The sequence below is a fragment of the Mesitornis unicolor genome, unplaced genomic scaffold (genome assembly GCF_000695765.1).
Source record: "Mesitornis unicolor isolate BGI_N332 unplaced genomic scaffold, ASM69576v1 scaffold6586, whole genome shotgun sequence".
NCBI lineage: Eukaryota > Metazoa > Chordata > Aves > Mesitornithiformes > Mesitornithidae > Mesitornis > Mesitornis unicolor.
In genome coordinates, this window is record NW_010191590.1 from 7,490 (window position 1) to 30,953 (window position 23,464).

Genomic DNA, 23,464 nt, shown 5'->3' on the forward strand with positions numbered 1-23,464 from the left:
TCTCATCTGCCTGCTGAAATGTGAGGGACATTTATAGTTCATATCATTTTATTGGAATAGAAATCAGCACTATCTTGAACTTATTGTTCACTGGCCTCTGAGAGTCCCTCACATTAGGAAATTAATTGGGATATGCTGGAAGAGCATCCTGGGAATTCTTTAATTGTTTTAAATCTTGCCCCCAGTTTCCCATCCTCAGAATACTACATCACTTCTGCCACAGACAAGTTCCCTCAGTTGCCATAAAAGCAGAGGGAGGGAAAGGAAATTTTAGTGTCTTGAAATAGCTGAGTTTGCTTGATATAGGACGTAAATATATTTGTAAGGATACATCTAATTTTTTTTTTAAGTATTTTAAATCTCCCTACCCTTTTATTAAGACTGTGTAAACTGAATGTTCTGGGTTCCAAAAGTATTTGGTTAGCCTCAATATGTCTGGGTATTGCCAAAGTCCAGAGGATGTTACCATCAGAGTTAGGAACTACGTCTTCAGCTGCATCTGAAACAAAAGCTAGAGTTGTTCTGTTGCTGTTTGCAGCTTTGTGATCCTGGGACTGACAGGGATTGATGCAATCTACATCTGAGTGTCTGCCAATCCTCATTTTCTCCATACTGGTGAAATTTAATGGTTCCTGTAAACACTGGTTGGTGTGGAAATTCTGCAGCCACTGTGGTCATTTCCAGGCGGCTATTGTGCCTTGTGCTGTGTGGTGACAGTGTTCCTCTGTGGCTCAGTGTATATTCAGGAACAAAACAATAAACCTATCCAGCAAAGTCCTTAGTGTGTTTGCCAGCTAGCCTTGCCCTGCTACTTAAGTTAGGATCTGACAAAGTGGTTCTGCTTAACTGGAGGTACAAATGAAAACCCCTACCATTTCCCCATACACTTCTGTCTTCAGGCCACACACCTCTAGTTCAAAGGCTTTATTGCAGGCTGTGAGGGAAAAGTTCGTGGGAGAGCCCTGCTTACGCCGCTGGCAAAACATCACTGGAATTAGTCTGGATTTTCACTCATATGGCACGTATGCAAAAATCTATAAAGTAATGCCTTGCATATTTGTGAAAGATAAATTTCATCTACAAAATGAAGACATACAGATTCATACAAATGAATAAGTATAAATCTTGATGTTTCATGTTAATTCAACTGTATTTCACTTCCATAAATTTGAATAAATATCTCATTCAATTACATTTTTCCACAGGAATTTCTCAAGGTGTAAAATAACATGATGTTATAGAAGCATACACATTTAAAATGTCATCTGTGAGGGGCATTGGGAACACTTTATTCTTTTAGAGATGGATTCATTTTAAACTAAGATTATAATTCTAACAAAAATTCATGTCTTTGTCAGTGTCGTTAAATTTGGATCCCCATCTCAGTGGGACAGTAGTTGATACTGCTATTCCTACATAGGTCCAAATAAATACTTGCACAAATAATTGCTCACTCGTGTGAGTAATTTATACTCTGGACAAAATGTCCAATATTATTGTAAAATGTGGTCAAAATGAGAACCTCTGACACAACCTCTTCTTATCTATGGGAGCTGGGAAACATTACTTATCTGTGTTTACTTAAGAAATGATAGGAAACCATTTTACTTTTCTGCTTCAGGGGCAATGAAAACTCACCAGCCTAGCAAGTCTTTCAATATGTATACTTTTCAGAACTTCTGAGGCTGCTGAAAGTTAAGCCTGTGGGACACCGAAGTAAGATGATAGGCATTTTATGCTGCTATACAAAGACTTGGGCCAGAACTTGTATTGAAAAAAAAGAAAAAAGAAAAGAAGAAGACTTTGTTCAATCTGAACTTTTGTTCCTCAGGAAGTTAAAGAAGCTCTTCAGGAAGCTAAAGGATGAAAGAACTGAGCCAAAGGAAATGGACACCAACCAGTCAAAGGATCCTCAACAGTGGGATCTTGACTACATCTTGGAACCTTTCACTGGGCTGACTCCAGAATACATGGAAATGAGTAAGTTTTATGAATTTTCTTCCCTTTCTGCAACAACCGTACTTTTCCACAGGAACAATCACAATGTATCATATGACTGTATGGCATGATAAAAGGAAAAACACCCAAAACAGTTGTAGTTTTGCAAAAATTACAGACAAGACACCAGGACTGTGAGCCCTTTTTTCTAAAGCGGGTTTCCAGCCGGTATGTTCCAAATTCGTAATAGTGCTTGGGAGTATTCCTCCTCAGGTGCAAGACTTTGCTATTTTCCTCTGCTGAATGTTCTTTTTGGACCATTTCTCAAGACTATTGAGGTCTTTCTGAATGGCAGCACAACCGTCTGGTGTATTTCCTCTCAAAATTAAAATTACTCACTAATATTTCAAATGTCATTAAAATATGTAGATTCCAAAATATAAATGTGTATTTTCTCATAGAAGTAAATTACCCTTTACAACAGAAAACTCTAGGAACATCTTTTTAGATTACTCAGTTCATGACTGACAGTTAGATGGGCTTGAACCACGAACACAGCATTCCCAGATATGCTTAAAATCCACACTCATGTACAATAGGAGAGAACCTTCAGCCTATAAGAGCTTCTTGATTGATAGACTAGGCTAGACTAGACTAGAATAGTTCCAGTTGGAAGGGACTGGTCCAACTACCTGACCACTTCAGGGCTGAACAAAAATTAAAGAATATTATCAAGAGTATTGTCCAGATGCGTTTTAAATGTTGACAGGGACAGGACATTGACCACCTCACTAGAAAGCCTGTTTCAGTGTTTGACAGCCCTTTTGGTAAGGAAATGTTTCCTAATGTCCAGTTTAAACCTCCCTGGCACAGCTTTGAACCATTCCCATGCATCCTATAACTGAATACCAGAGAGCAGAGACGAGCACCTCCCTCTCCACTTCCCCTCCTCAGGAAGCTGTAGAGCGCCTCCTTTTCTCCAAACCAGACAAACCCAAATTCCTCAGCTGCTCCTCACAGGACATGCCTTCCAGTCCTTTCACCAGCTTTGCTGCCCTCCTCTGGATGCATTCAAGAACCTTCACATACTTGTTAAATTGTGGGGCCCAGAACTGCACACGGTACTTCAGGTGAGGCTGCACCATCGCTGAATATAACAGGATAAACACCTCTTTTGATAGGCTGGTTATGCTGTGTTTAATGCACTTTAGAATGTGATTTGCCCTCTTGTCTGCCAGGGCACACTGCTGGCTCGTGCTGAGCCTGCTGTCAACCAGCACCCCAGATCCCTTTTTACAGAGCCGCTCGCAAGCCACTACTCTTCCAGTTTATACTTGTGCCTAGCACTACTCCCCGGTGCAGAATCTGTAATTTGGACTTGCTAAATCTCATGCCATTAATGACTGACTAATCTCTCTGCAAGGTGTCCTGTCTCTCAAGAGAGTCAACAGCACTTCCTGGTTTAGCACCATCAGCAAACTTGTTACAGCTACATAATTGGTAATCCCCGACATCACGTCAGGGAGACATCAGTTCCTGATTTCCACTAGGTGGGACCCAGGAGCTGGTTGGGTTGCTTCACAGAAATGCCTCTCTCAAGATGCAATGTCTATCAGTGAGGAACTGCATGCACGTTTTATTACCTGAAAGTGTGGATTGCTGACAACTTAATGACTTGATCAATCATTTGCATATCATTAAAAGACTCTCTGATTTAGAATCTGACATCCTTGTGGCCACTGTAAGTCATTTGGGATGTAGCATTAGAGTGTTTTCCGCAATCTGGAAGTCAAGAGTCAAGAAAGAAACTTTAAAGCACTGAGTTTGTTCAAAAGAAACATCTTTAATAATTAATTTTCATTTCAACATGTTTGGCACTGTGCCACTATCCTCAGTGGGTCTAGTTTGGAAGTCTTGTCCCTTTGGCATCTTGATTGCACATTGCTCTTAAGGAAATGAAACTCCTTTGTCAAAAGTTGTGGTGTTAATTATGAAATGAAGTTTGAAATTATGAGTACAGTATGCAGCCTGTATAAATGGATATAGAGAACAAACCTAACAACAAGGCATTTGGTATAATTCTGTCTTGCAAGGAATCCTCTGTTGCCTCTTGTCAGTTTTCACTGAGATAGTTTGATCCCTTCATCCCCACACATCCAACTCTACTCATCCACTGCTCCAGCAGAAGTACTTCACAGGTGAAACAACTAAGAACAAATATCAAGTATCTGATGGAGAAGTCCAGAGTGAAATATATACATGCTGCCTTTCTTACTCTAAAATGTGTTTATTATAAACTCCAAGAAGTATCTTTGTGACTCAACAGAACCCAGGAGGACAGAGGTACAAATAATCACCTAATAACTCAATCTTGCAGCCCTGGGACACAATCCAACTTCGTGTGTCCTCAGGGAAATGAACCTGAAAAGAAGCAGCACACAAGGATGCTAGGGAGTACATAAGAGGCCAGGCTATTCACACTAAATGCAAACCAAAATTGCAGTGTACCCTTCAGCCTTGTAGCTAACTCATGAGTAGACCCTGGAGAGGCAGAGTAGGAGAAAGAGGGAATGGTATGGGTGAGGGAGGAGGAAGAATAGAAATAATTCAGGCAAACACAAGCTTTAGGGTGTAAAAGTATTCAGGAAGAAACCACAGCTTGTCGATGGGCATATTATCTAAACCCAGACATCTGTTAGATATTGTATGTGGCAACTCCTATTCTAACAAGCCACTATTCTCTAAACATCTGAAAGAGAATGCATTTTATGACAAAAAAAAGTCAAAAAATATAGGCTTTTTCTATATATAAAAAACTACACTAATATATAGATATATATATTTATAAATGCATATATGGTATCTTATGTAATGATGGGCTTATGTAAATATATAAATATGTAGATATATGTGTATATGAAGTATATACACACATATATGAAATATTTTCTATAATGGCAGATTTGGGATCTCTTATGGATATGTTTATGGATATGAACCTTGCCTTCTGTAGGGTCATTAAGTTGACATAAAGAAGCCCTCACCTGCCATCATCTTTCTCTCAATTGTTTCAACTCACTTTAGGATCTGGCTGTGTATTGCAGCTTCTACCTTATCCCTTTCTGAACATAATGACACTTTGTTGAAAAAAATCTCCTTTAGGATTTCTTTTTTCCATGTATTACTTCAGCCCAAGATGATTTTTCCTCCTGGAAACTTTAAGCAAACTCCTTTGCAATTTTTGAGTTAAAAAATGGTGAAAAAAATACAGACATTTCCCCTTGTAAATATTTTCTTATGTTTTTATGCTCAAGCATAAATTAGAAATGTCTGCACTTTAACATCATAAAATTCCTGGTTGGCTAGTTCTCTCTAAGGACAAAGACCTTTAGTTATTGGTAATAAATAAATAGAATAAATACAACTGTTTATAAATATTTAATTTCTTGTCCTTACACATCTGTGGTAGTTGATATTCATTCTGTGAGCTACAGCACGCGATAGGTCACAGCATGAATAGGTAATTACAGTAAAGGCCACTGGCAGGGTGAGGGGAAGCCAGACTTCTTCTCAGATATGATGGGCCAGAGAATGCTGGGAATGCTCTATGATAACCAAGAAGTGTGGCTGACTGATGCAGAAGCAGGATGGAGTCTTGACTATGTTATGAACTGGGATCTCCCACTTTCCAAGTATTATATACTGGTGCTTTCTTCTAATTGTAGCTGGACGTAATGCAAAGCATCCAGGTAGGAGAGGAAGCTTCTTCCACTCTCCATTGCGGCAAACTTCCGTAGCATCTGTGATGATGCTGTCACCCTGATTCAAGATGTCTGTGTAGGAGATAACCCTTGATTCATTGATGAGGACACCACTGAGATGCAAGAGGCTGCCTTGTTGGAATAACTTGCACTATTAGGGTCTAAGCTACTGATGTTATAAATCACTGAACACTCAGCCTGTATTTTAGATTAGTCTCTTGTGCCTAGATGATAAACAATGCTGAGTGTCTCATCCAGCAGGCAGTCAGGGATAATTAGATAGGTGCCCTGCAAATGAATAGATGAATCACTAATCTAAACATTTACAACAGGAGAATTAGCTTCTCAAGTGAAGGGAATAGCTCACTGAGCTTTGTAGTGTGCCACAGCAAGCTATGCCCTGCCTGTGAGATTCAAGAGAAATGTGCAGCCAATGAAACCCAAGCTGCACCTCCCCAGCCTGCTTGTTGCCCCAGGTCCATATCATTGCACTCAGCTGTCAAATTCACTGCAGAGTGACTCAGACCACCCACACTGCCAGGAAGTACTTTGTGCAGCTCAGTGCTGAACCTGTCAGCTGGGATTGTTTTAAAGGGCATTGAGCTGAAAAAATGGTCAGACAAGAGGCAGTTTCATAGCTTATTTACCTGTTTTTCTAAATCTGATTTAAGAGGGGGAGGGAAGGGAAACATTGCAGTTTTGCATAGGAAGTTGGTTGGTTGTTTTTTTTTCTGAATTGCTTAAAAAGTCAGAATGATTGGAATGTAAGAAGAGGTGTGATATTAAGGAGAAGAGAGAAATCTGACTGCTGTTTAAGAACTTAGTTCTTAATGATCACACTGATTTACTCAGGGAAGTTCCCACTGCTATCAGTGGCTTATCTGCTCAACCAGGAATTAAGCAGCTGATTAAGAAACTAGACTGGGCTTACTGTAGCCTTTGGGTTCCCCCATTCAGATGATGATGGCATTACATGCAGAAACAGGCATGGACAGTTTATGTATCCATCTGTGAATATTCACTACATGCAGGTGTGTCCTGCCAGGATGCTCCTGCTTTTAAGGATGGGTGACAGCTTTAAGACTACACAGAAAGACTCTGACTAAGCTGAGACACTTGACTCTGGGTCTGCCATTCGCTAGGCTGTACCCTAATAATGGACATTCTTTGCCTTTTTTTACCTATATAGAATTTATTCTACTAATTTCTATTAAAAGGATTGACATGTGGCCTTTCTGAAGGAAACCTGGAGTCTGACCCAACCCCTCCATGCAGCAAATCGTATAATATCTTTGCATTTTCTTATGAAGCAGATCAGTGGTGAGGCACCACTTGTCTGAGGTACAGTGTTTGAAGCAATCTGAGGATAAGTTTTGCAGTACAATACACCAAAAGTGAAGAAGTTTTTGATGATAACTATCCCACTTCTATTTTGGAATTTCCATTTCAAGGATGTTGGGATTTCTTTTTATTCTGATTTCTTATACTAGGAACCCTGAAGCCTTGGAGAGGCTTATAAAACTTATACGTAAAAACTGAAAAAAAAATGAGATACCAAAACTTATAACAGTGTAAAAACCAAAGTCTACAAGTCAGGCAGACTTCCATTGACTTCAGTGGTATTTTACAGATACTGGTAGTGTGGGGTGAAGAGACGAATTCTTCACTATGGCAAATAATGTCTAAGTTTTCCTATGGGGAAAGTTTTGTGGGTAATTTCTTCAGTTAGCTGAACTCTGAATCTGATTTCAGTCAGCAGACTGTGCTGAACTTCTTTCTTGAACAGGCCTTGTCAGTCAATAACATGTCTACACATAGTTATGATTTGCATCAGTGAAATTTCTGATGACTGTTTGTTTTTATATTATTAACTGATATATATTTGTGTTTCTTAGCAGACCCTCTTAAGCAGAGACACTCTTAATGTTCCTGTGTGATCAGAAAACTTTACTCAAGGAAGCCTGAAACATAAATTGTCATTGTTAGCATATGTCAAATTTGTCATTAGTAATTCCTGTTTCTAAAACTGCTCAATGACTTTTGACCCAGCCCAATATACCAGACCACATGCATTCCCAAAGTAGGTAGCATGTATAGCAATTTCCTCATCCAACTGGTAGCAAGTTTGCAACCTGTGTAACTGCTTGCAGTGATAGGAGTTGGCAAGAAATTAATGTTTAGAGTAACAATAAATATTACTAATGAGACAAACTTTATGAAATCAGCTCCAAAACCAGCTGAACGATGCATGTGAACATGTGAAATTTATACTACTACTGGCTGTTCTCTTGAGAAGAAACTGACATCAGCAATGACTTTCAGATTCTTATTTCTTTCAGTCTTCCCTTCTCCAGTCTAAACCCTCTAAGAGTCCAAAGTTCATGTGGCAATTAAGTGAAAAAATTTTTTTTCCAAGATGAATAATAATGAAGAGTTTCATCATCCAACTTCTGTTAAAAATCAATGGCAAAATTACCTTTTGATTTTGAAAAATAAAATTATCAGATCCAATGTCTGTAGCTACTGACTACCATAAGGATTAATCTTAGAGGTTTGGAAGAATTTCCCCTAAAGCAGGAAAAGCCATCAAAAAGGCAATGTGTGAGGCAGCAGAATGAAGAAAAAAAAAAAAGGAATAATTGAAGAGAAACCTGCATTTTTCTATAATCTCTATAATGAGGATGGATTTGAAAATACCAACTCAGCCTGATGTGCGTAGGTTTGTTGCACACATACATTCCAAAGAGTAGTAAACGACATCTTTTCCTTAGTTGCTTAACCAGGCTTGAATGTATATTTGTCCTGGTTTCACTGAGATAGAACTGTAGAATCAATTTTCTATTCAAGAAAGCTGCATTTTTGAGAAGACTACAGCATTCGAGTTGATGGGAACAAAGCTGATATAACATTTTCTTTTAGGTTTTGGCCAGCACTGGTGTGCAGGTTGCCATAGAGATCAAGGTCTTTAGCAGTTTTGAGTTAGTCAGGTGCTGAAGCTATGAGGAGCCAAAGCCAGGGCAAATGACCCAAGCTGGCCAGCAGAAGTATTTCATGCCATAAACGTCATGCTCAGTATAAACTGGAGAGTTTGCTAGGGTTGGCCCTCTTCCCTTGATGGCTGTCTCCTGTGGAGGGTCTTGCCTGTCATTCTGTTCCTGAGGCCTACTCCCGTGTTCAATGTGACCGTAGCACTCTTTCTGGATATGTAGTACTCACAGTGTTTGTCATCTATGATTCACTGCTGGGAGTGCACAGCTCATGATCACTACATGGACTGAGAATAACTGTGTATTTTACACTAATATTGGTATTAATGTTAGTTTCTTCTTACTATTTTAATTAATCTGTTTCAATTTCAATTCACATGTTTTTTCCTTTTCCTGGTTCTCCTCCTCAGGTAGGGAGGAGTTATCGGGTGATAGAACAACTGCCTCAATGAAAACAATATTGAAAATTTCTTAAGACTAGGAAAGTCACTTAGCATAGAAGTGAACCTTCCATTGTTTACTACCAGTAATGCACAATCCTATGACAGATACTATTACTGTTGCACAGAGGAACAGCTTCTGTGAAAAGCAGAGATCTGAGAATTGCTGTGGTCTGAAAGTCTTCTCTGGATGTTTTTTGTCCTTTATAGTTTTTGTCTCAGGGCCCAGCCAGCTTAAGCCTCAATGAGATGTTGCAGATGTGGCATCAGGTGTTGAGAACCTCATGGTCTGGCCTTTGCTTAAGTCAGACAGTAAAGGTGACCTGTCCTGAGCACTAATAGTACATGGTTTGGCATTTTTCTCTCATCAGAAATAGAGTCTGTGTTGCTAACAGCACGTCTAGCCTCCTGTTTTGATGCCCTGGGAGAAGGCATTATTTCCCATGTCCTTGACTTCCCCTTATACACAACCTTCAATTATTTTGTTCACTAGCTTGTGCCATGAGGCTGGGTGATGTTCATCTCTGCTGTCTCCAGGTTGGCCTACCAGGTAAGTAGAAAAGCTGTGAAAAGAATTTTCAGAGGTCCAGCTCCTTGCATAGCTCTCTTTAGCCTTTAACCTGAAAGCGCAAGAAAATAATCAACCAGGTCAGGTAGGGCTCCTGTGTGGCATCATAGGGTTGTATGTGAACACTAGAAGAGCTTTGTATGGACACCTTGTGGCATAAGCGTGAATGTAAAAAGGGTATTCCAGGGTTGCCATCAAGTCCTCCGGCCAAATATAGGATGTCTTGGCATCAGATGTCCTTGGTGGAAAAGCCTTTGTGAGTGTCCTAAAAGTACTGTAAATGTTTCCACTGTGAAGGGACAGGAGTCCACAAAACTCCAGGGTGCTGCAACTAGATTGCTTCTGGGTCCTGAACTGTAGAGCAGGGATTCTTCTATTTTTGATCCGTGCAGGTTTTTTATTTTTACAAATACTGACCAAACTAAACAAGTACTGTTAAGCTGCTGAGGCGGTTCACAGACTGCTTGTTTTGAATGACCATTTGCTAGTTTACTACACAAGACCATCTAAATTATGGTGTGCTTGGTTTTGGTTTTGGGTTTCTTCTGCCAGCTTTCCACATCATTTACACTCGCATAAAAAGGAAGCTAGAAGATTAAAGAAGTTTCAAGATGGCCACACAAACACTTCTGGCATAGAGTTTTCTATGAAGACATTTACACAATTGTCCAGAATTGCATACCTTGAACCTTCTTTCATGAACTTGAAAAAAAATTAAACTGCATTTTCCCAGGCAGTGAATAAAAGGGATACAAATAACATCAAAGCAAATATGTGTGTGGTTCATACCTATACTCCATTTTAATTTAATTTTATATTTTTTAACAGAATCCTCCCAGCTCTATTCCTGCTAAATTCACTTAAAACCAAATAAGGCATATTTTGGCACTATGTCTTTTTCTAAGCATTTCACTGTTTTTTTGGACATTACTCTAACATCTGTTTTTATTTCCTTGTTAATTCCTTTTCCTGACTCTGAACATAAAATATTCAGGAAAGTATGATTTCAAGGATAGGATATTTGTATGCTTTGAAATAGCTCCATCATAGCGTATGTTAGAGTATACTCTTTATCTCAAACCAAAACAATGAGAATGAAAATCAAAAGGCCATATATGTAATACAGAGATATTACTTTACTGTGGAGATATATTGTCACTGAGAAAAGGAGGAATGTCAGTCAGAAGACTTGCAATATGCACACAGAGAAGAAGAATGCAAGATAAGATCCTGGAGAAAGCTCTTTTATCAGTTAGCTGTAGGCTCTGACAACAGTGCCTAAGGAAATAATTTTAAAGTAAACAGTTGTGCTAGGTAGAACCCCGATTTTCACAAAAAGTGCAATAGATTCCTCCCATAATGGAGAGAGAACTTATACAGGGATTTACCGAAAGAGAAGCCACAGTAAATAGGGCCTCATACACACCAACCCTTTTTCTATACTACTATTTATTTAATTCTGAAGTCTAAGTCACAGTTAAATTTATTAGTTTAATCTTACTGGGATTACTGCCTTTGCATTTGGTCAGCATACTTTTTGGTCTCTTTCCTCTTCTTCTGCTCTTCATTAGTTTTCTGGGTTAATAAACCTCTCTCACTTCCCAGAAGTATTACTTTAAAATAATGTAGCATTTTTACAAGGAAATGATCCAGTCTCATGAGTAACATTCACCACTGATGCCTCCTGCTTTCCATGGAAGACACAGTCTTTTAGGCAATTTGTTAATTCCTCAGCACCTTGCAAGAAAAAAAAAAACCAACAAAGTTAACCCTTTTCAGACTCTAATTGCACCCAAATGAGACTTATGCAGGTGAGGTAGATGTGAAGTGCTACTAAAAGAAGGGGGAATTAAGGATACTCTGCCCACCCAAAAACTGAAGGAGCTTGCTTGAAGGGTCTTCATTTTCTACTACATTATTTGAAGCATCTCTAGAGCACTGAAACTTGTCAGAAAAACACAGTTATGTCAGCATTGTGCTTTTGCAGGGTGGTTTCTTAGCTGCTTTAAAGATAATTTGTTTGCATGAAGACAGCTCATCCTATGCTTTAGAAAAGGGGCATAATTCACTCAGAAAACAACGTGGTCTTTTTGTTTATATCACTATGAGTGCTGAGCTGAACTCTGTGATGCTAGAAGTCTAGTACTGGTATTAAGATGATACAAAATGTGCCATCCACTTCAAAGTGAGAGGATTTTCTTTGGTTGATTGGGTGGGTGCTTGATTGGTTCGGTTCCCCCCCCCCCGTGGAAAAGGACAGACTTATTAATTGTGTATCTCTTGTAGCAAACATGGAGAACCCAGGAGATACGTTCTTCATTGCACTACTGCTTGTTGTTTAGGACCAGTGGACTAGTGCTTGCTTTCTCACAAACTACTAAAGCCAAAATGCAAACCCAGCAAAAAAAGAAGTGCTTACAGCATTCTCCTTTGCTAGGACTTAAAGAGGAAGATTTCTAACTTTGGAGAATATTGCTAACATAAGGAGGGATAAAAATGTTATATGATACTACAGGTGCATGCATCCACAAAGATACTTATTCTGTTCCTGCTTTTGCCAGATTGCCACCAAGATTTCCAAAGAAAGCTGGGAAGAAACAGTGACACCTTGTAGATTTTTCTCCTCTTGCTTGCTTGTGTATCATTTTCCTTACAGGGAAAAAGATAGGGAAGAACAGCACAGTCTTAATCAGTTAATTATATATAAATACAGAATAATCCAACCTGAACCCTTTGTACTTTATTACATTTACTATTTGGCTTGTGCTTGTGCTAGACACTAGAAACATTATTAGAAACATTCACAAAGTATAGTGACAAACCTTTCCCTCTTTCATAGCCTTGCTTTGTAATATTTATTACTGGGACCAAATTGTGGAGTTTTATGGGTTTTGTAACCCACAAAGCTCATCAACAATTTGCTGTTAGCTGCATTTAACAGCTCCCTTCAGAAGATATAAAAAAAACATTGTATATTTATCTTCCAGTTATCCAGTTTGGCTTTGTCACACTCTTTGTTGCCTCCTTTCCCCTGGCACCTCTCTTTGCTCTTCTGAACAACATTATAGAAGTCCGGCTTGATGCAAAAAAGTTTGTTACAGAACTGAGGAGGCCAGACACAGTAAGAGCAAAAGATATAGGTAAGTAATGAAAAAACATTACAGTAAAGATAACACTAAAAAATCAATAGAGAAGAAGAAGAAAGATGACAGTAAATCCATTAATAACTTCTGCTTTTCACTTACAGGAATTTGGTATAACATTTTGAGTGGTATTGGAAAGCTTTCAGTTATCATTAATGTAAGTATTTTGTTACACCAGTTTCTAACCAGGATCTTGGGAGCTTAAGTTGTCCCTCATACAAAATTTAAAAGTGAAGTATAATTTTCTCAATTGCTATAAAATACAATCAAATCTAAATTATCCAGTTCATTCTTGTGGAAGTGTAAAATATGATTTAACTACACATGAGATGACCATTCACTCATCTCATTCTCTCAAGCCTTGTGTTATGTAGGAAAGGAAGACTAATTCATATAACAACCAATGAAGGAGATACAAGCAGGCAACACTCCAGATAACTGATAAAGATACATTACTCATTCATACCCATGCCTTTTTCTATTACTCTGCTAATGTAACTGTTGGTATGAATAAAAAGGATGTAAATGTAATATCCTAGCTTCTAGGACAAGTAAGTGTTTAATTAGATAGCATTAGCATTTGTTCTGGCATATGCAGATATGGTTATATTCCTAAACATAATTTCTCCCACAGAGTGAGTATTTCTGTAAGAGTAGCTTTTCTTTTGAGTTGGGTTACACACTTCCCCAAGCTACAAAATACTAATGGAAAATATATTCTTTCATAGAACAAGAATGATTACACAAACATAATGCGTGTCTGGTATACATATATATTATGTTTATTGTTCTACGTGTATTCCTTAAGTAAAATTTTCCTGTATATACTTTTTGAAAAAAAAGACTCATGTCCTAGAAGTTTAATTGTAATACTATCTCATGAGTTTTTGATCTACAGATCATGGAATCATTTAGATTGGAAAAGACCTTTAAGATCATTGAGTCCAATCAGAAAATATCAAAGATATCAAAACATTTTAGAAAGGCAGATGATTGTCACTGCTGAAGGGGAAACTTGTGAAGAAGTGTTGTGCAATTTATCTAGTACAATAGCTTCCAGCACAACAGCACTCTATAGCAGTATGTAAGAGATCATTACAACGGGGAGAAATATAATGACTCCAGAAAAGCAGTGTTGTCTGATTTGAGTGGAGCGTTGTTCACTCATGTCTCGGTAGTTTTCAGAATTTAAGGTACAAAACCTGTGCAACCCTGCACATATCCATAATTTTACCATCAGGGATATATTTCAGGTTTTCAGCACTGATATGTGCTACATGAGTAAAACACTGCAGGCTCTCAGTTCTACCTAAATACAGTCTGCATATTTATGATCCTTGAGTATTTTCCGTGTCAAACAAACTCTAACCATTTTTTTATTTCCTAGAAATTCCATTAAAATATCAGTTAGCTTCTTTTTCTTGACATAAATGTAAATATGTACATACCTAATTTAAAAAAACCTCACTGAATGCTCAGTTTTGCTCCTCTGAATAATACTGATGCAGAAGAACTATTTAGCAAAATGTAGTTTAAAATTAATCTAATGAATTTTTATTTATATGATCCGGACACTTCTGTGTCTGATTCACTTAACGATTATACCAGTTTTATACCATCATGACAGCCACCAATGTCTGATAAATAAATCCTGATACAGAGGGAAATACGGAGATTGATTACCTTACACTCAACTGGTTTATCTCAGATAACATTGTGTGACTACAGCAAATTATACTCCAAATTATACCAACTAGATATTGTGTCATATTGTAGTTTTTTAAAACTAGTGATAAACTTCCTAACACCTCCAGGGATGGAAAGAGTTGAAGAAATGTACCATACATTAATTACTTTTGCTACTCTATGCTCTAAGATATATTCCACTTCCCTAACTGCAGCCTTCCCATGGAGAGACAGAGCAGGTTACTGTGCATTTATATATGTTCTGTATCAGGTCCGGCCATTTAACTTCATCACCACTCTAAACTTACTTGAATGTGAAAATTGTCACCTGAATTAACTTAATCTGAAACACATTAGACATAGATTCACAACACTGTTTTTCAGTTGTTTGGGTTTTTTTTTTCATCTCTCAGGCTTTTGTAATTGCTGTCACATCTGATTTCATTCCACGCCTTATGTATCAATATGCATACAGTCAAAATGGAACCATGCATGGCTTCATCAATCACACGCTCTCATACTTCAATGTCAGTCATCTCAAGGCTGGAACACAGCCAGAAAACTCCCCGTCTGCACAGGATGTTTTATTCTGCAGGTAAAGTACTTCTAATGACAGTTTGCATAATCAAAGTAATTTCTTTGGGTCCTTTGTCAGACAAAATTTTTCCAAGTGGGAACTTTAAAATATGTCCAAAATGTCTAGTCCACTGCTCCTGTAGTGCAGATACCTGTGGAGTAGTTGCAGTCTTCATGAGAAACCACTAATGTGGTCCCAGAGCTCACAAAGTAATCTTGGTTGTTTTTGGTTTTTTTAAATAAATATATGCAGAAATTCAAAGAACTGTTTTAAGGCAGTACAACCCAAGTCTGTTCAGAACTGAACTCCTCAAATCAGTGCTACATTCAACAGCCTGCCTCACCTTCCTTTTGGACTCCCTTGAAATCACACTGTGCTTAGACTCTGCAATGGCAAGAAATAATCACAAAACTTGCTATTCCATTTTCTTTGGAAGGAGAGCCTTCATTTATGTGGTTTTTACTACACACAGGTCTCTAATGGGCCTCTCTTGTTTTGATACATAATACATTTGCATATATTCACTGTCTTTTTCTGATGTGTTGCAAGGCTTTGGAATGTGATACTCCTGATAATTGCTGTATGAACCTATCCTGATTCTAAAACTAGCTTCGTCTCTGTCTTTCTCAGTCTCCTTTCTCAAACTCAGGTCTTTGCTCTCATGCTTCCAATATGTCATTTTACTCTGAGAACAAATTTTTACTAAGATGCCAAAGGTGGGATTCTTGAAATCTGTCAGCATAGTCTCTCAGCATGAGTGTCAAAGCAAGGGCACAAGATCAGTTACCAAGCAGAGGAGAATGATGAGACAAGTCTTACAAGTGACATTCACATACCATGAAGCATCGGATTGACCTTTTCTTGCAATACTGGTTCATTGAATACTCAGATATTAGCAGAAAATACTGTTAGTATTATAGATATTGTTATTATTAAGTAGCCTTGTCTGGTTAAAGCTTCAGAATTCTTTCTTCTTTCCTCCCATTCACTCGAATTAATTGTCCTTTATAACAGATACATTTCTTCATTATTAGTTCCAATGATCCCTACATTTCTGCATATCTGACATTCGGAGTTTCTAAAGGAAATTTTATTTACAGAGTAGAAAGATATAGCTAAGGCAGCTGAAAATTTTTATAGGGTTACCATTGAGTTGTGACTGTTTTTCTCTTTGATGAATCTGCAATAACAGCTCTCAGAGTGACATAAAAGGCCTGTAACTGAAGCTAGTTAAGATGCATGTTTTTGTCCTACCAAAATCTTTGTCTTCATGTTAAAGTTTGGGAGAGAAAATATTTCGAATAAATCAAAAATTCTGATTTTATTTTTTTTAAATTAATTAATTTTAAATATTTGTTGATTTTACCCTTCTAAAAATAAATTAATTTAGAAACAAGCAGCCACTTTAAAGCAGAGAAAGAAATTAACTTTGCAATTATGCATATAACTTTGCAATTATGCATATAACAGCTACTGTAAATGGCCCTTCAGAACAGCTAACTTCTTTTCACTAATTATTTAATGTATCATATTCTAGCTGGGTTTCTAAAGTAGCCAAAAACCTCCCCTTGCTTCTAAATGACCGCACATTTCTAAATGTAGACTACATACCTATGTGTCACAAAATTAGGGTGGGGTTTCCATGCTGATTTTATTAGGAAATAAGACATTTTGCTCAAATAGCTTGAGTGGTCCAGTGCTTAAAGCTGCATGCTGTGCTCTAGCAGCTGCTTTCCTTGTGGCAGACAAGGTAAAGCACCTTAAAACCTGGGACTTCTCATTTTTCATCTCTCAAAATGTTGTTCTCTGTGAGCTCCCATTTCAGTATGTTACTAGGAGTTATTTCTTAGTAAAATGTTGCATGCGAGAGTGTGCAGCATCTCTGGTACTTTCTGATAGACTTGTAAATCTGTGAAATGCTTTTCTGTGCTCGGTTCCTAGCACTTTTAAACTTGTATCCACAAATTAGTTTGTGTTTTCCTGCAACAAGCATCTCGATCCATATGGATTTCCTACTTAACTGTGACTTTGCTACTTTCACTTTGCTACTATTTACCTGGTCTGAGTCACTGGCTTGTGTTTGCAGTGTATGACTGTCAGTGTATTTGGAAATGCGTGCATTAATAACAGTGATGAAATGCACTCCTCAGATTAGCATGGATTCAATGGAGCCACAATACAAGGAGAAGTGAATAATCCACACTAGTTATAAAAGTGGTCCTTGTCTGACAATATCAAGTCCATGCCACTGTATTACAAACAAGGAGCATACACTAAATGTTTGACCCAGTACTAGTCTGAATGAGAAACAACGATGAGAGCATTTCTGTTCCAGTATCAGGAAACAGGAAAATATGTCAGCACCCACATTCACTGTTTCTCATTATCACCCGTCTCATTTGAATCTTATCAAAATCTCAGCTTTGGACAGAAATATCACTGTGATAAAATATGGGGTATCTAGCTTGTGTCCCAAGAGACAGGCAACAAACACTGTCCCTTAAGCTGGAAATAAAATCTGCTTTTCTGTTTCTGGCAAACATGTTGGGAACAAGCTGACCTCTCTTATTCTTAGATTTCTGTGACCTCTGGAGATAAATGTGGTTACAATAAGCCTGCATTTTGCTCCTTACGGGCATTGCCAGAGATTAAGGTATCTTAAAAATAACCATAAAAAGCCAGAAACAACTCTCCCATCGAATGTCCAGAATACATTCTTTGAATATTTTGAGCATCATTTTCTACAATTCTGTGAACTCTTTGACACTGCTTCCAAGTAAACATTGCTGTAATGCTATTTTGATGCATAGCATAAGTTGTAAAGATTGCTTTTTCAGAGCAAAACAACATTTGTGTGGCTGACGCCAAATTAAAAGCAAACCTTGCTAAATTATATGGCATTTTTATTGGTTTAGCCCTTTTAATCTTTATAATCTGGTACAATAATGGAGTACATGAAAGCATGGTGATCACACGGAAAAGAAGGAAAATATGGAGTCGTTAAAGGAACTTTTCCCTTAGCACAAATCTGCTTCAATATTCAGCACATTTATAAAGTGTCTTCAAATTAATTAATTTTCTTAATGTCCTGGAATTTGTCTCATCTACTCCCAGTGATCACTAGTGGATTCTGATGTTTTTCCCCTGTACAATTCTTATATACTCATGCATTGCTGAAACGCTACTTCCCTGTGATTCAGTCATGTTTTCTTCAGTTTCTTGTCAAAGACCAGCTGAAACGGGAAATTAAACAGATAAGCTTATTTAGAATAATTTTCAGTTCCACCTACAAACACATTTTGAACTTTTCTACCAGTCCTTCTTTCTCCCCCACACAACATACTTGTGAAATATACTGGCATATTACTCTTAGCTCTGGATTCAATTCAGTTTTCTCTAAGTCTTGCCTGATCCTTTCCATTCGTCCACACTTCCCCAATATTTCTCTACTTTCAGCGTAAATTTTAATTTTTCCCCTCAGAACCTTTCTGTGTTCTATTCTTAAATCACTTTGACTACTTCATGTTCTTTCCTTTTTTCAGTGGAATTAGTGTTGTTTGCTATTTTTTGAAACACAGTAGTCTTTGAAGCACCAGTCATTTGCTGTTCCTAGTATACTTGCTGAATCAAGTATTTTAAGAATGGTGAATCAAAGAGGTGAGAGAAAAGATGGTCTTTTTTTTTTTTAAAAAAACAAACTACCTGTTGAGTATGGTGCATAGAAAAGGCCTAGGTTATTGCACTTTGAAATCCCATGTGACATAAAGTAATTAAAAAGGGAGGTGGGGAGGAGGCCCAGCTACCTTGTCTGTAGCTCTAACATCTCCCTTCACCATAAATAATTTGCTAGTGTTCTGTTGAATGTACATTAAGGCACCATCAGCTGTGATTTCCAGCTGAGCCAGGTGAAATTTCCATAGGGTCTGATGTCTTGCAACACTTACATAGCTTGTAAAGCTTGAAGTACATTAAATAGAAAACCCACCACAGTTGGTGACCCTTACAGGTGAACCTGGGCTCCATTTCAAGATTGGGTTTGATTTATAGTTCTAGGAAAAATCCACAACAAACTCAGTGGTTTTCTTTGGCTTTGATGTTCAAGCAGATTAAATTAAAGGGAATTGACTTAGGCCCTTGCTGCAACCCTCATATACAGATTCGAAGAACACACAGGACAGAAAGGTACCAGAGCAGGAATCTCACAGCACAGGCACAGCACAGGACCAAACAGGAATCCTGCGTAAGAAAGGACAGAGAGCTTGGTTGCTGTGCATGCACCACTGAACAAAACAAATGATCCAGGGTCTAACACAGCCCAGATAGTGCTTCAATAAATTAATAAAGTTCCAAATTTTAGGTTGTTTTCTCCTCCTTTCTCTCCTTTCTCTCCCCATCATGGGTTGTGTCCTTTGTCTCCAGAAGGTGCAGCACAGAATTACAGCCAGCGTTTCAGACTGAATTTCTTGGGGAGGCGGGGGGAGCGGCAGGATGCAAGGGGTGTGTGGATTGTAAATGTATAATTTAACATGCAAAACCATGTGGATAGAACCTGAAGGTAATTTTGGTAAGCGCACCTGCAAACTGAAGCTGACAGATTTTATATATGAACCTTCTCCATTATCCTCTGATGAAGGCTTTTCCACAGTCTAATGAATCTTACTGTCAGGAAGGGTTTTGTGGTATTCAGAACAGATTTTCCCTTTCTTAATTTCATCCCATTACTCCTAGTCAAACACTGTGAACAGCACTAAATTATCCTTTTCAGTCCTAAGGGCACAATTTGTGCATGGTTATCATGTCCAACTGTGGCTGTTACTTACCAAAGTGGAGCAATACATGTGCTCTGCTTTAATCTTTTCTGGTGAGTCAGCCCCCTCATCCCCTGGATTGTTTTGCTGAACTGCCTTCAATTTGTTGCTATCTTTTTCTCTCCCTCTTTCCCCTCTTTTTTTTTTCCCCTTTTTTTTTCTTCTGAAATCCCCACAGCTGAATGGCTGAATGCATCATTCCAAGTGTGGCCTTACCTGTGCTGTTCAGAGAAATGCTAATACCTCCCAGCACCATCATGCTTTTTGTTTATACATCCACAAACTCATACTGTCCTGCTGCTATATTTCAATCTTGTGCTAACTTGTTGGCCACTGTAAGCTCCAGGCTGTTTTCATTGCATTTTCTTTCAAATTCTATCCTTTCAAAGATCCTTCAATTGTTTTCTTTTTAATTATTTCCCATTTCCCCAGATTATTCTTATTGTGTTTCCTGTCTGGATTTCTTATTGCTTTATTTGTTTCCTGGTATTTGCAAAACTTTCCAATTTAGGAGCATCTGTGACTTTTATTAGCCTGTTGTTTACTTCTAAATGATTGATGATAATACTAAAAGCATTAGTCTTTACACCAAACCACTAAGGCTCTGTTTTATCCTGTCTAAGGCTAGACAGTTAATTTAGGAAGTGTCTTTCCCATGCCTCCCCCTGTCGTTAATGTAAAGACAGGAACCGCCAAAGTGTGAGTCAAATTTTACATGGGCTGAATTATTCCCTAAATTAATCAAGGCTTAGGGGACGTGAATGGAAGCTTGTGTCTTTTAGTCTGAAAATTTCTTGGACTATCCCTATGCTTTAATTTCAACACCTTATTCCCTGTACACTGAGATCAATTTATCTTTAACAGAAAAAAAAGAGGGACATTTGTAAATCCTGGAAAATCTGCAAATTTCCAGCATTAGAACAATATTCCGATTTTGGTTGCAACTGTGAAAACCAGACTAAGCTTGCTAAATACAGTGGAGATAGTCCAGGTCTAATTCTGGAGCTGTATTTCATAATCAGAGTTGAAGTAGAAACATCTGGAGGATTTGATTCTTCAGGTTTTGTGACTGGAAAATCATCTTAACCAAAGCAATTGGTGCAGGAGGAGATTGCTGGAACTGTGTGGTAACTGACCTCTCTCTGTTGACAGGTTCAAAGACTACAGAGAACCACCTTGGTCCCAAAATCGGTATGAATTTTCTAAACAGCACTGGGCTGTCTTATCCGCTCGCTTGGCTTTTGTTATTCTATTTCAGGTAAGTCTGTTGAGTTGCTGCAATTTCTGTCACAGAAATATCATAATCAATGGATTGAAATTAATGTGTCAAAGAAGCCCATGTCCAGTATAGCTTTTCTATTTGCAAATACCCAGCCTTCTGCTCTCCTCCATGATCTGAGATCTCTCCATAGTCAAATTTGGTCCACCCCTCAAATTAAAATTTTCTTTTGAAATTGAATTTTTTCTTTTCTCCTCACCTGCCAAATATTCCTAAGTGTGACTGTGAGTCTTGCCTGGTTTATATTGCCATCTTCTGCTACTTTGTGCCGTCTTCAGTAATTTTCCACTGCTGGCTGCAGAACATTTGAGACCAACTGGTTATGCTGGGCTTCAAATAGCCTGCCTGTTGCTCTGCCAGAGTACACTCCCTGGTTAATTAGATCCATTGTATCAGATGGAGACAGAGGGTTCATGCTAGTAGCCTTGTCAGCAAATGTTCTCACATATTTTGAGGCATTACACAACACAACAGTTTTCAAAGCATTATCATGGTTATATAAACCTCAAAGCATAATTTATCTATAAATTTCACAAAGAAGCAAAACTTTTTGCCTAGTCTGCTTCCTGCCTCTGTTATGAGCACCACCTGTAATGACCTAGGCACTTGAGGTTCATGGTTGCGGCTTGTATGCTGCAGTAGTGTGAAAAAAATCCTGCTTGTCAGCAGACAGAAGGATTTGAGGACAGAATGACCATGAAATTTCCCTTCTGTCTGTTCAGGCCACATTGGAAACACATGGGTATGATTGTGTTGGAGAATGCTTCCACTGATGTTGCCCTTGTAGTAATGGCTTCTGAACAAGGTCTCAATTAATTTGATATTAAGAACTGAGCACCTTTGGATGCCTGTAAAGCATACCACTGTTTTAGCTTCTTAGGCCATGTATCATTTGATGATTCCAAGTCCTTTCCCATTTCAAAACTAATTGAAGCATATCTTTAATTCAGCTGCTCCACTGAGGGCAAATTGTGCACCATTGTGAGCTGTTTCTTGAACTTACTCAACAGCTTAATAGTACATGCCATCAGCGATATGTATTTGATATCTGGTTCATAGCTGTAGCAAAGTTTTAGTTTTATTCTAGTGCAAGTGTTTTGAATTTTTCGTACTTGCTTCACATCTGTTGCTGTGTTTGCAGAACTTGGTGATGTTCCTCAGTGTTCTGGTGGACTGGATGATTCCTGACATCCCCAAGGACATCAGTGAACAGATCAAAAAGGAGAAGAGTGTGCTTGTTGACTTCTTCCTGAAGGAAGAGCATGAAAAACTGAAGCTGATTGAAAGCTTTATCGCACGCGACAAGCAGAAACGCAAAAGTGGGACTAAAGGTGAAAGGATCCGAGCTGCTAGCTTCAGTCAGTTTAACCGAAGTCAGAAAGGCAGCTTTACCTCCTTTAGCTCACAGCACACAGAAGTGTGACTCCTTAGGGGAGGGTAGCATACTATGCTTACCTCTGCAATACTTGCTTACTGTGTGACATAAAATTCTGAACCTGGAGCAAGGGAGAGAGAGACCGTCAAGAAAGAGGGAGCAAAAAGGAGGTTTCCTTTGCTTCCTTAGAAACTCCAAATGCAAGTGTCTCCTTTACATTTCATATGCTATCTGGGCTACATTTTCAGACTTTATCAGTGCAAGGTAAGGGCTATATTGTGACTGTAGCTGGTCCTTGTGATGATGCATGCGAGGTGGGTAGGCATGCAGGAAGTCTCACTCACGCAGTTTTCGTGGTAGGATGGCAACCGTCTCTCTGCAGACACCCCGTGGGGCAGAGGGAATACAAGGGACACTCCTGCTCTAGTTTCTATCTTTTGGCAGACCTAGCCAACCACGGTGAAGTGCACAACGCATGATCTCACGGCTTGTAGGTGCTAGGGGATGGTTTCTAAACATGTGGAGACTCAAGGAGTCATTGTGCCTTCCTAACATACACTGTCACTTGGTGCTGCCTCTATAGAGCATGCAAGGCTGTTGTTAAAGGCACAGAGCTGTGGAAACTGAAGGAATGGGAATCACTTAGCACTTTCATCTACAGATATGCTGTGTTTTGCTTAGCTGGAGATTGAATGCCTGTGCTGATGAGCAGAGAGGCCACAACATATGCATCAGAATGAAGGGAAGCTGCTGGAACCAGGGAAGCTCATTGTTATTCGTTGTCCTGAACCAAAACCAAAACCAAAACCAAAACAAAAAACCCAAAACAAACAACCCTGCATGTTTGATTCTCCTCTCACCTAGACTGGGAATTCAGCCAGTATGAGGAGGAATCGAGCCAC

At 38.6% G+C, this 23,464-nt stretch overlaps 1 protein-coding gene across 1 annotated transcript in view; it reads left to right on the plus strand.

Annotated features, from left to right (window-relative positions):
• The window catches only part of ANO2 (anoctamin 2, calcium activated chloride channel), a 28,893-nt gene extending 6,283 nt beyond the window's left edge, over positions 1-22,610 (plus strand). Inside the window, exons 3-8 of the mRNA XM_010186782.1 lie at positions 1,832-1,980; positions 12,682-12,834; positions 12,942-12,994; positions 14,937-15,118; positions 21,061-21,166; positions 22,329-22,610. Of these exons, the coding sequence (XP_010185084.1) occupies positions 1,832-1,980; positions 12,682-12,834; positions 12,942-12,994; positions 14,937-15,118; positions 21,061-21,166; positions 22,329-22,610 (925 nt within the window). The remainder of the gene's footprint in view (positions 1-1,831; positions 1,981-12,681; positions 12,835-12,941; positions 12,995-14,936; positions 15,119-21,060; positions 21,167-22,328) is intronic.
• Positions 22,611-23,464: the final 854 nt, after the last annotated feature.